This window comes from Salvelinus namaycush, chromosome 10, assembly GCF_016432855.1.
Source record: "Salvelinus namaycush isolate Seneca chromosome 10, SaNama_1.0, whole genome shotgun sequence".
In the NCBI taxonomy this organism is placed as follows: domain Eukaryota; kingdom Metazoa; phylum Chordata; class Actinopteri; order Salmoniformes; family Salmonidae; genus Salvelinus; species Salvelinus namaycush.
Window position 1 is genome coordinate 33,771,840 of NC_052316.1, and position 13,440 is coordinate 33,785,279.

Genomic DNA, 13,440 nt, shown 5'->3' on the forward strand with positions numbered 1-13,440 from the left:
GCAGTCGTGTATGAAAACGAAGTGAACAAGTCATATGTCAGCCGGTGCCTGCCGATATCCACGGACTGTCATAGAATCCGCTAACGTTGGTTATGCCATACAAGGCATGGCAGACAAACAGGACAATGAGGTAATTTACTGAGGTTCATGTGTTTGTAACTCTGAGTTGCCACTAGCTTGTTAAACTAACTAACTTCTCCAATTCATTTCAAACAGTCAGCAGAGTAGCTTGAGCTAGGGGTGTTGCAAAGCGCTCGCGCCTGAAATGACCTCGCAGACTAAACTACACTCCATGGTGAAGGAAGTGGAGTTTAGTCCGCTAGAAGTGAGCATACCAAAGATGTTCCCTGTATTTGCTGTCAAATACAAGGGACAATTACAACAACTAGCTAGCCATATCAAACGTATCTTATGCATTAGCTTGACAGGCCATATAAAGCTATAGACCGGTTGTTTTGCCAGTGTCATGCCGTGCGTCACATGAGTCGAATTGGGATCCGATTGCTGCTCATTTAGCTTTATGTCACCCATTTTATGGCATATGATACTGTCAGGAAGACTTCACACAGAATATGCAAATTGATTTAATGTATTTTAATGTGATTAAGACGTGTTGTGACAGAAGTCAAGTATCTTGCTAATATGTAGGCTATTAAATCACATTACTGAACAAAGGGCACAGAGTCCTTCCCTTGCAGACCAGATAATTGATTATTTTAGTTTCTGAGGATGTCAAAGTTCATCAATATGTTGGCAGAAGCAGGGTCCAGGACAACATCCTGACTCTTCTCAAAGGGCTCTGTCATTTTTTTCACGAGATAACACCAAATGTTCTAATTCTTTGTCTTCTTTTTCAGGTGGAGGAGGCAGACCAGGTGTACCTGCTAATGAAGGAGGAGTACCGTATCTCACGCAACGTACGTCTGGCCTGGTTCCTGGGCAAGCTCAATCAGGTCATCTGGCCGGTTCCAAAGTCTGAACTGGTGGGTTAACTAGCTCTACTGGAGGAGATGTAGCTAGACTTTTGTGCTGTCGCTCTAATGATAACGAATATAAGTGTTGTCAAAACAGCGTAAACAGATCTGCGACCAGCCCAGAAATCATGTAGTAACCAAAAAGCGTTAAACAAATCAAAATATATTTTATGAGATTCTTCAAAGTAGCCACACTTTGCCTTGATGACAGCTTTGCACACTCTTGGCATTCTCTCAGCCAGCTTCACCTGGAATGCTTTTCCTACAGTCTTGAATTGTTCCCACATATGCTGAGCACTTGGCTGCTTTTTCTTCACTCTGCGGTCCAACTCATCCCAAACCATCTCAATTGGGTTGAGGTCATGTGATTGTGGAGGCCAGGTCATCTGATGCAGCACTCCATCACCCTCCTTCTTGGTAAAATAGCCCTTACACAGCCTGGAGGTGTGTTGGGTCATTTTCCTGTTGACATTATTATTTTTTGTCCCACTAAGCGCAAACCAGATGGGATGAGGGATCGCTTCAGAATGCTGCGGAGCCATGCAGGATATGTGTGCCTTGAATTCTAAATAAATCACAGACAGTGTCACTAGCAAATCACCATCACACCTCCTCCTCCATGCTTCACGGTGGGAACCAGACATGCGGAGATCATCCGTTCACCTACTCTGTGTCTCACAAACACACGGCGGTTGCAACCAAAAATCTCAAATTTGCACTCATCAGACCAAAGGACAGATTTCCACCGGTCTAATGTCCATTGCTTGTGTTTCTTGGCCCAAGCAAGTCTCTTCTTCTTATTGGTGTCCTTTAGTAGTGGTTTCTTTGCAGCAATTTGACCATGAAGGCCTGATTCACGCAGTCTCTGAACAGTTGATGTTGAGATGTCTGTTACTTAAACTCTGAAGCATTTATTTGCGACTGCACTTGAAGAAACTTTTAAAGTTCTTGAAGTGTTCCTGATTGACTAACCTCCATGTCTTAAAGTAATGATGAACTGTCGTTTCTCTTTGCTTAATTGAGCTGTTATTGCCATAATATGGATTTGGTCTTTTACCAAATAGGGGTGGTATACAGAACTGGTACTGTATATATGCATATTGGCTCATAACTCCACCTATACAACAACAACAGGCCTAGCACTATACACCCTTTAAGCAGGGTTCATTAAGACAAGGGCATGTCAAATTCAAGGCCTTTCAGGGCCTTTTTCAATCACTTAATTGGACTCAGTGTTATACAATTTCATAATTTATATCATTGTACATATAGGACCTAATATAGACCCCCCCACACAAAAAAAAGAATGCAAAAAGTGTAAAAAAAAACATTCTAAAATACTGTATTTGAGAATTTTTAATTTTTAAATTTATTTTTATTTCACCTTTATTTAACCAGGTAGGCTAGTTGAGAACAAGTTCTCATTTGCAACTGCAACCTGGCCAAGATAAAGCATAGCAGTGTGAACAGACAACAACACAGAGTTACACATGGAGTAAACAATAAACAAGTCAATAACATAGTAGAAAAAAAAAAAAAAAAAAAAAAAAAAAGATTCTATATACAATGTGTGCAAAAGGCATGAGGAGGAATAATGTGGACTTGCCTGACTAAATACATTGGATGCATGCATGGTGAGTCTTCTGTAGCCCAAGTGGCCGACGCAGGCACACATAATAAAGCCATGAATAGCCGTAGCATTATTCTCACCATTTGAATCACACCATTGCTGTTTTTATAATCAGAAAGCAACCAAAAAAAGGTTATTTTTGTAATGGAAGGATTTGTATGGAAAGCGAAGTTGAAGCCTGCATTAGATATATTGTCGTTCTCATAATAACCGCATGCGGTTTTACCGCAACAGAGTAGCGGTGGGAAACAAACAAAAGTGGCCACATCTCACACAAAAACAGATAAATAATGAAATCACATAACTTAAAGTGAGCAGGAGAACTTATACATTGGCTACAATAATTACGACTTCTCAAGCACCAAATTGAGTAAATGTCTGATTTTCATTGTAAGCCTATTCCAGTACTTGAATTTCTGAGCTCAGTATTCAATTTCAAGAAGCCTACTTCAAGCCCCTTGTATTGTTTGAAATTGCAGGTGTAACCAGGGGTGAAAGTAAGGTGGTATGGTCCATTACAGCGTCCCTGCAAAATAAATAGTGGGGGTACACTGTACCGGTAAAACATGAGCCTATCACAATAATGAAAACAAAATGTCCAAAAACCTATAGGCTATTACACCACGATTTATCATTACCGCATGCCAGCGGCATGATGAATTTGCGAATGGACTTGAAAACGGGTGGTATAACCTACACACCAAAATGTGGTGGTTCGACGAGAACACTGACATTTTGCCAAGGCAGAGATGCGTGGTCGACAATGAGACGCGCGTGGACAGCAGTGGAGGCATAAGTACTGTGAAATATGTCACTTTCTATTCACCACTGTTTGGATATAGGAAATATGTTGCGAGTGGATGAATTTGCATGGGTAGCCTAGTAAAGGAGGCCTTTGAAGTGATTGTTTGACAATCAGATGAAAACATCATGACTGGTAGTGTTTATGTCACAATAAAAGGTAATACATTGAAAAAAAATGAAATTACAAATCTTTACGACTAGGTCCTATTGTATATGTCATTCTATGATTAGGCCCATAAAAAGAGTTGTACCGGGAAGAAATTCAATCTACTTTCACCCCTGGGTCTAACATAAAAACCAAATGTATGTGTCATGCTATTTCATTACCAGATAATATTGTGAACAAGTCCATTCGGGTATATGTAATTTGTTGTCATTATATCCAGAATAATTAATAGGAATAGTGTTGGGTGTTGCACAATAGTCTATCCTACACAATTGTGTACAGTAAACTCTGTGTCCAATCTGAGGCTAAAAAACATATGAAAACGTGAACTCATTACCTTGATGCTTTCTCTGTTAAATCTTGCGAGACCCTGCTGTAAATCAAGCAAACAATTGATGAACATCAATTCACAAGGAATATTAGATCCAACGTGGATCCAGGCACAACTGTCTTTACCGTCATAAAAAATGAGACACCAAAATATTCTAGACGTTCCTCACCAACACTTTTTTACAGCGCGTGGGCTGTTGTTGCATCGCTTGAGCGATCACAACAGCTGTTCTTCACTTGACTGTCATTCAGAAAATTCCTTCCTGGATCAGATGATGATGTGTGAAAATATGGCATAATTAAACAGCTCGACACCCAAATGCGCATCCAAAAAGTATAATGCATAATTATGTAAGAATCAATCAATCAAATGTATTTAAAGCCCTTTTTACATCAGCAGATGCTTATACAGAAACCCAGCCTAAAACCCCAAAGAGCAAGCAATGCAGATGTAGAAGCACGGTGACTAGGAAAAACTCCATAGAAAGGTAGGAACTTAGGAAGAAACCTAGAGAGGAACCAGGCTCTGAGGAGTGGCACTTCTGGCTGTCCCGGGTGGACATAAGAGTACGTGGCCATTAATGCCAGATTGTTTTTTAAAGATGTTCATAGATGACCAGCAGGGTCAAATAATGGTCAAAATGGTTGTAGAGGGTGCAACAGGTCAGCACCTCAGGAGTAAATGTCAGTTGGCTTTTCATAGCCAAGCATTCGGAGGTTGAGACGGCAGACACGGTGGAGGGAGAGAGAGTGTCGAAACAGCAGGTCCGGGACAAGTTAGCATGTCCGGTGAACAGGTCAGGGTTCCATAGCCGCAGGCAGAACAGCAGAAACTGGATCTGGGACGGTGACAGCCAGGAGTCGTCAGGCCATGTAGTCCTGAGGCATGGTCCTAGGGCTCTGGTCCTCCACGAGGGGAGAGAGCCAGAAAGAGATGGGAGAATTCGAGGGAGCATACTTGAGATCACACAGACACCAGACAAGACAGGAGAATTTCACCAGATAGGACAGATTGACCCCAGACTCCCAGCACATAGACTATTTCAGCATAGATACTGGAGGCTGAGACAGGGATGGTTGGGGGACACTGTGGCCCTGTTCGACGATACCCCCAGACAGGGCCAACCAGGCAGGATATAACCCCACCCACTTTGCCAAAGCATAGCCCCCACACCACCCGAGGGATATCAACAGACCACCAACTTACTACCCTGAGACAAGGTGGCGTATAGCCCACAAAGATCTCCATAAAAATGTAGCTCTATAGGAGAAAGTCCTTCCTCCAGTTGTTTGCTTAGAAATTCTAGGAACAATAAGGAAGCCTGCGTCTTGTTATCGTAGCGTACGTGTAGGTACAGTGCATTCGGAAAGTATTCCGGCGCCTTGACTTTTTTCACATTTTGTTACGTTACAGCCTTTTTCTAAAATGGATTAAATTAGTTTTTTCCCCTAATCAGTCTACACAATACCCCATAATGACAAAGCTAAAACAGGTTTTTAGAAAATGTTTGCAGCTGTATTACAAAAAATATATACCTTATTTACATAAGTATTCAGACCCTTTGCTATGAGACTCGAAATTGAGCCCAGATGAATTATTTTTCCATTGATTACCCTTGAGATGTTTCTACAACTTGATTGGAGTCCACCTGTGGTAAATTCAATTGATTGGACATGATTTGGAAAGGCACACACCTGTCTATATAAGGTCCCACAGTTGACAGTGCATGTCAGAGCAAATACTAAGCCGTGAGGTCGAAGGAATTGTTCTTAGGGCCTCGAGAGAGGAATGTGTTGAGGGACAGATCTGGGGAAGGGTACCAAAACATTTCTGCAGGATTTAAGGTCCGCAAGAACACAGTGTCCTCCATCATTCTTAAGTTTGAAGCCACCAAAACTTTGTCTTGAGCTGGCTGGCTGGCCGGCCAAACTGAGCAATCGGGGGAGAAGGGCCTTGGTCAGGGAGGTGACCAAGTACGCGAAGGTCACTCTGACAGAGCTCTAGAGTTCCTCTGTGGAGATGGGAGAACCTTCCAGAAGGACAACCATCTCTGCAGCAAATCCACCAATCAGGCTTTTATGGTAGAGTGGCCAGACGGAAGCCACTCCTCAGTAAAAGGCACATGACAGCTCACTTGGAGTTCGCCAAAAGGTATCTAAAGAACTCTCAGACCATGAGAAACAAGATTGAACTCTTTGGCCTGAATGCCAAGCGTCATGTCTGGAGGAAACCTGGTACCAACTCTACGTTGAAGAGGAGAGGATCTGCAGAGAGGAATGGGAGAAACTCCCCAAATACAGGTGTGTCAAGCTTGTAGCGTCATACCCAAGAATATTCTAGGCTGTAATCACTGCCAAAGGTGCTTCAACAAAGTACTGAGTAAAGGGTCTGAATACTTTTGTATATGTGATATTTCCGTTTTTTATTTGTAATACTTTTACAAACATTTAGAAAAAATCTGGATTTCTTTGTCATTATGGGCTATTGTGTGTAGATTGATGAGGGAAAAAACTATTTCATGCATTGTAGAATAAGGCTGTAACATCAAAGTGGAAAAAGTCAAGGGGTCTGAATACTTTCAGAATGCACTGTATGTACGGCAGGACCAAATTGGAGAGGTGGGTAGGAGCAAGTCCATCTAGGATAGCAGTAAACCTTGAATCAGCCCTAGCCTTAACATGAAGCCAGTGTAGAGAGGCTAGCACCGGAGTAATATGATCAAACTTTTTGGTTCTAGTCAAGAGTCTAGCAGCTGTATTTAGCACTAGCTGAAATGTATTTAGCGCTTTATCTGGGTAGCAGGAGAGTAGAGCATTGCAGTAGTCTAATCTAGAAGTGACAAAAGCATGGATGAGCTTTTCTGCATAATTTTGGGACAAAAAGTTAGAGATTTTTACGAAGGTGAAAAAAAGCTGTTATTGAAATATAATTTTTTCAATATAGTATGTTTGTCAAGAAGAGAGATCAGGGTGCAGACTAACACCGAGGTCCTTCAGTTTTATTTGAGATGGCTGTACAACCATTGAGATTAATTGTCAGATCGAACAGCACATCTCTTTGTTAAAAAGGTTTTAAATCAACTCGTGAATTTTATTGAATGCCTTATGTTCCCCCTTATATCTTAATGTAATGACATGAAAACAATTGGCAGATTATTATCAATGATTTATCAACGGCTGGAACAAGTTGTCCAGCACAGGAAATTCTCACTGTTACCCTAGTTTTTAATAAGTCCAACATACTGAATTTATGTGTCACTGGCAATGCTAACGATTTTTTAAGTTGCTTTGGATAAAATGTAGCATCTGTTAAATGACCATATTTCCATAGGGTTGTTGATGATTGTTGTGGTTCCACCTCCTGTGTAGCTGAACTCAGAGAATGAGCTGGACCTGCTCAGCATCCTGCCCAAGGGATGGCAGCCAGATTTCTCCCCCTCCACCCTGCCCTACCTGCTGGTACCCTCCACCCGTGTCACCTTCCTGTCCCGCAGGTACCGCTTCATCATCGAGCTGGACCTCAGCCCCTCCACTGGCATTGTGGTGAGTAAAGTGGCTTCTTCAGCAAGATATCTAGTACTACACAAGATACCTGGCCAAACAGTATCACCACCAGATTCTTGCACTAACTGTAAGTATCTCTGGATAAGAGCGTCTGCTAAATAACCAAAATATAAATGTAGCTCCAAATTATAATGTGTGCTTTTTAAGTATTTAACAATCTATGAATAAATACTTTTATTGTGTGGATACTTTTTTTTGGCAATAATTAGGCTAACAACGAGGAAGTTTACAATCCCTTGTGACAATCATGCGCTGCATATCACACTTTCATAACACTGCTATTTTGGTAGATTGTCAAGAGCAGACCAAACCAAGCTACTAATTGTTCTTCCTCCTGATCTGTTGTTTGATGTGTTATCTACAGCAGGCTAGTTTTGCCCATAGAAATCAAATTACTAGAAAAGACATCCCCAATGTTCAGTGATGGGTAGACATATTCAGTGATGGGTAGACATATTGAGTGTGCTCATGAGTGTTTAAGTTAAACTGGGGCTTCTTCCCTTATAGTAATTCCATGTACACTACCATTCAAAAGTTTGGGGTCACTTAGAAATGTCCTTGTTTTTAAAGAAAAGCATTTTTTTTTTGTCCATTTTAAAATAACATATAATTGATCAGAAATACAGTGTAGACATTGTTAATGTTGTAAATGACTATTGTAGCTGAAACGGCTGATTTTCTATGGAATATCTACAAAGGCGTACAGAGGCCCATTTTTAGCAACCATCACTCCTGTGTTCCAATGGCACGTTGTGTTAGCTAATCCAAGTTGATCATTTTAAAAGGCTAATTGATCATTAGAAAACCCTTTTGCAATTCTGTTACCACAGCTGAAAAGTGTTCTTCTGATTTAGAGGCAATAAAACAGGTTTTTAATGTTTTTTTTTGACTAGTTGGAGCATTTGTGGGTCAGAAACAAAGAAACTGAAGATGTCGTACAATGCTGTGTACTACTCCCTTCACAGAACAGCGCAAACTGGCTCTAATTAGAATAGAAAGAGGATTGGGAGGCCCATGTGCACAACTGAGCAAGAGGACAAGTACATTGGAGTGTCTAGTTTGAGAAAAAGATGCCTCACAAGTCCTCAACTGGCAGCTTCATAAAATAGTACAGCTGTGCTAACATAATTGCAAAAGGGTTTTCTAATGATCAATTAGCCTTTTAAAATTATCAACTTGGATTAGCTAACACAACGTGCCATTGGAACACAGGAGTGATGGTTGCTGATAATGGGCCTCTGTACGCCTATGTAGGTATTCCATTAAAAATCAGCCGTTTCCAGCTACAATAGTCATTTACAACATTAACAATGTCTACACTATTTCTGATACATTTTATGTTATTTTAATGGACAAAAACACTTTTTTTGTTTAAAAAACAAGGACATTTGTAAGTGAACCCAAACTTTTGAACAGTAGTGTATATTATTTCCCTTTGTTCACAGGATGACAGCACAGGGGAGATGATATTTGACGAGGTGTTCCATGCCTTGTCACGATGCTTAGCTGGACTGGTCCGACCCTTCAAAGTTCCAGGCACAGATCTATTATTTCAGCCTGAAATCTTCATCACTATCCTGGCTTATTCCTCCATCATCGGGCTCAATACACACCAGGTGATCATAATACTAGTGTTCATATCAATATTAATGTGTTTCTTGTTTAGTTAGTCTTCTTTGTCAAGCTTCTTATCTTATGTAGTGGATCTTAGACCATTCTTGTTGATTGAATGATGGAAAGACTATGGTCGCCTTCATGTGCAGTAGACAATGCCACCACATTGATGGTTGGACACTCACCGAGCAGTTGAAATAATAACAAAGCGTTCTCCATGTTTCTGTAAAAAATCTGAGGGGTGTGGCTGGAGAAATGCAACCACTCTCAAATGCATAGATGGCGCTATGGGTGCTAGGACTGACCATCTGTGTTTTCAGGCTATATATAGTGTTTGTTTATATTAACTTTGTGTTTTGATGGGGTATGACAGTTGAACTAAGCTCATGAGGAATGTATAAGTTATATTCTTCAAGAATCAATGGGTACATATCATTAATTTATAAGTCCAAAAATGGATATAGCAACTGCAGATTGTCCCTTTTAAAGGGAAAGGAAACTGTACTGTACATTCTAGTTATATGTGCCTCTAATCTAATGAGACTGTTGTGTCTGCTCTTCTGTGTAGGTGCTGGTGCAGGGTTGTCAGCTGGATCGTACAGACCTGGACAGTTTCCTACACCAGATCTATCAGCAGCTTCGGTCAGTGGAGAACAACATAGCAGAGGTCCTACAACAACATCACGGCCATCTTCAACAGCAGCATGACCAGGCAAGGGAACGCATGCTTATTACAGTACTGTGACCACCACTTGAACTAGTGACAACCTTTAGGTCATCTTTCAATCTTTTTACACTTGACCAGAACCAAACAGTGTCTTCAGAAAGCATTTACACCCCTTGACTTATTCCACATTTTGTTGTTACAGCCTGAATTTAACATCTATTAAATTGAGATTATTTGTCACTGGCCTACACACAATACCACATAATGTAAAAGTGGAATTATGTTTTTAGAAATGTATATTAATTAATCAAAAATGAAAAGCTGAAATGTCTTCAGTTAATAAGTATTGTTATGGCAAACCTAAATAAGTTCAGGAGTAAAAATTTGCTTAAAGTCACAAGTTGCATAGACTCACTCTGTGTGCAATAATAGTGTTCAACAGGATTTTTTAATGACTACCTCAACTCTGTACCCCACAAATACAATTATCTGTAAGGTCCCTCAGTCGAGCAGTGAATTACAAACACAGATTCAACCACAAAGACCAGGTAGGCTTTCTAATGCATCGCAAAGAAGGGCACCTATTGGTAAATGGGTAAAAAAAAGCAGACATTGAACATGGTGGAGTTATAAATAACACTTTGGATGGTGTATCAATAAACCCAGTCACTACCAAGATACAGGTGTCCTTCCCAACTCATTTTCCGGAGAGGAAGGAAACCGCTCGGGGATTTCACAATGAGGCCAATGGTGACTTTAAAAGGGTCACAAAATGTAATAGCTGTGACAGGAGAAAACTGAGGATGAATCAACAACATTGTAGTTACTCCACAATACTAACCTCATTAACAGAGTGAAAAGAAGGAAGCCTGTACAGAATACAAATATTCCAAAACATGCATCATGTTTGCAACAAGGCACTAAAGTAATATTGCAAAAAATGTGGCAAAGCAATGAACTTTTTGTCCTGAAATACAAAGTGTTATGTTTGGGGAAAATCCAATACAACACATTACTGAGTACCACTCTCCATATTTTCAAGCATAGTGGTGGCTGCATCATGTTATGGGTCTTGAAAAACAGGGGTAGGGTTGTAGAGAATTGAAAGACCATGAATGTAATAAGAAACCTTAGGTGCTAGCTTAAGACCGATAGTAACCACTACAGAATGTCAGGTCAGAACAAGGATTAGGTGGATGTCCAGTTTAAGGGAAGTTTAATGGAAGAAGATGTCCTCACACACACACACACATCTGACCACTCATGGTTCAGATAACTGAGAATCATATACAGTGAGAACTGACATTAACTATGTGGTTGTTTAGATGCACGCACAATTAAACATCAGACATACAGGGATTAAGTCCACAGGAGAAAAAGTTCAGCAGGAGGGAAACTGGGGAAGTGCTCATCAGGATGGGGAAAGCATGTTTTTGACCACACAGCATGCTGTGTCATAGACTAACTGAAACTGAAGTCCCGGGAATCAAGGCCACTGATGGGCTGAACGAGATGTGGTGATAAGTATTTGGCGTGACCTTGACCAATAAGACACTGACAAAAGTGGGGGTCCTCTGAATGGGAGCCTAAGCTGCCCGGCTAGAACTAACCAGAAGGGATGGCTAGAATCAGCTGGCTGCTTTAACAGGTATGCTAAAGCAAAGGAGAAAATCCTAGAGGAAAACCTGGTTCAGTCTGCTTTCCATCTGACACTGGGAGATGAATTCACCTTTTACCAGGACAATAATCTAAACACAAGGCCACATCTACACTGGAGTTGCTTACCAAGATGCCGACTTTCAGTTTTGACTTACATCTATGGCAAAACCTTGACATGGTTGTCTAGCAATGATCAACAACTAATTTGAGAGGTTGAAGAATAAAAAAATAAATAAATAGGCAAATATTGCACAATCCAGGTTAGAGACTTACCCAGAAAGACTCACAGCTGTAATCGCTGCCAGAGGTGCTTCTACAAAGTATTCACTCGGGTGTGAATACTTATGTAAATTAGATATTTCTGAATAAAATTTTCAATAAATTTGCAAACATTCCTAAAAATATGTTTTGACTTTGTCGTTATGGGGTATTAAGCAGTGCTTAATTTGAGCCGGATCCTGCTAGAACCAGATCCGGGACCTCTCTGAGTTGACTTTGTTCATTCAGACACCTTTCTCGGATCCGGTACCTCTCGCGGCATTATTTATAAATTATTTCACTGTTTGCAAATACATATATTTTATTTATTTTTTACTTTTTGCCCATTTTTCTCCTCAATTTCGTGATATCCAATTGGTAGTTAGTCTTGTCTCATCGCTGCAACTCCCATATGGACTTCGTTAGAGGTGAAAGTCAAAACACAACCCTGGCAAGCCGCTTTTTGACACTGCTTGCCTAACCCGGATGCCAGCCGCACCAATGTGTCAGAGGAACACCATACAACTGGCGACCGAAGTCAGCGTGCATGCGCCCGGCCGGCCACAAGGAGTCCGTTGGGACAAGGACATCCTGGCCGGCTAAACCTTACCCGGACAACTCTGGGCCAATTTTGCATCGCCTCATGGGTCTCCCGGTCACGGCCGGCTGCAACACAGCATGGGATCAAACCCGGGTCTGTAGTGACGCCTCAAGCACTGCGATGCAGTGCCTTAGACTGCTGCGCCACTCTTGAGGCCCTGTTCGCTTTTTTCCAAATGTTTGTAGTGCGAACAGTGAAACAATTAATAAATAATGCCGCAAGAGGTACTGTTAAATTAAGTTGGCTCCTCGTTATTTCTCCTGCCCCATCATCATGTAAAAGTGTGGTGATCCTTCTGTGTAATCATCCTATCCTGCCACACGGATTTAAACTAGCAAGAGAGTGGGTGGAATGTACAGTTACATCCTCTGCCTCAGTTGTAAAAAAGCAAAAAAAAAGAGCCTTCAGAAAAAAGGTTTTTGAACATGCTTGAACCAAGGCGCATTTGGTGTCAGCAAGCCTTGTAGACAAGGACACCCAGGTTATAGTTACTCTACAGACAATTTTTATCTTCCCAACCGCCTTAGGAGGCTAAACATCACAGCAACAGGACCGCTCATAGCTTTGAGCAAGAAATTGACTGTCAGGAGTTAAGTGGACTTGATACGGGGATAGTCATTGTGGGAGGTTAATGTGAATATGTGCATCATATTATCACATAGGCAGGAAGCCTATATATTCTTGTGTGTTCTGCTGTAGCCTATATTGATTTATTTGATTTGAAGTTATCTTCCGATATTGTGATATTTGTTCTACTGCTACATGATGTCTGGTAAGCCCCACAGCTGACTATGTGTGTATATGGCGGGTGTTCTGCAGTGATGTCTAAAAACGTTGCTGTACATTGATGTCTAGACAATTAGGCTATAAGAAATTCGGACTTGTGTAAGCCCTGCAGCTATACTCAAGTATGTGGGCAAAAATGCTTTGAATTAATCAGCACCTTGGAGAGTGCTGTCTGTTTCACCACCATAGATAGTAGGCTACTTGGCTCTTTACTCTGTCTGTTGTGCTGCTATGTTGTTTGACTTTTTTTTTTTTTCTCTCAATGTGTTCTGGTATCTCAGAGCTCCCCGGATACCCCCCCCCTCCATATTCAGGTTGATCTCAGTTGAACATTCATTTTCTCTCTCATAGTTTGATGGGCCAATCACGTGCCCTGGGTTCGGCAGT

The 13,440-nt window shown here is 41.1% G+C and overlaps 1 protein-coding gene across 1 annotated transcript in view; it reads left to right on the forward strand.

Moving 5' to 3' along the window:
• The first annotated feature begins 4 nt into the window (after window positions 1-4).
• LOC120054317 (KICSTOR complex protein SZT2-like) overlaps window positions 5-13,440 on the forward strand; it is a 153,516-nt gene continuing 140,080 nt past the window's right edge. The window contains exons 1-6 of the mRNA XM_039001731.1: window positions 5-130; window positions 858-983; window positions 7,274-7,447; window positions 8,914-9,084; window positions 9,651-9,804; window positions 11,135-11,153. Coding sequence (XP_038857659.1) covers window positions 35-130; window positions 858-983; window positions 7,274-7,447; window positions 8,914-9,084; window positions 9,651-9,804; window positions 11,135-11,153 — 740 coding nt within the window. The 5' untranslated portion in view covers window positions 5-34. The remainder of the gene's footprint in view (window positions 131-857; window positions 984-7,273; window positions 7,448-8,913; window positions 9,085-9,650; window positions 9,805-11,134; window positions 11,154-13,440) is intronic.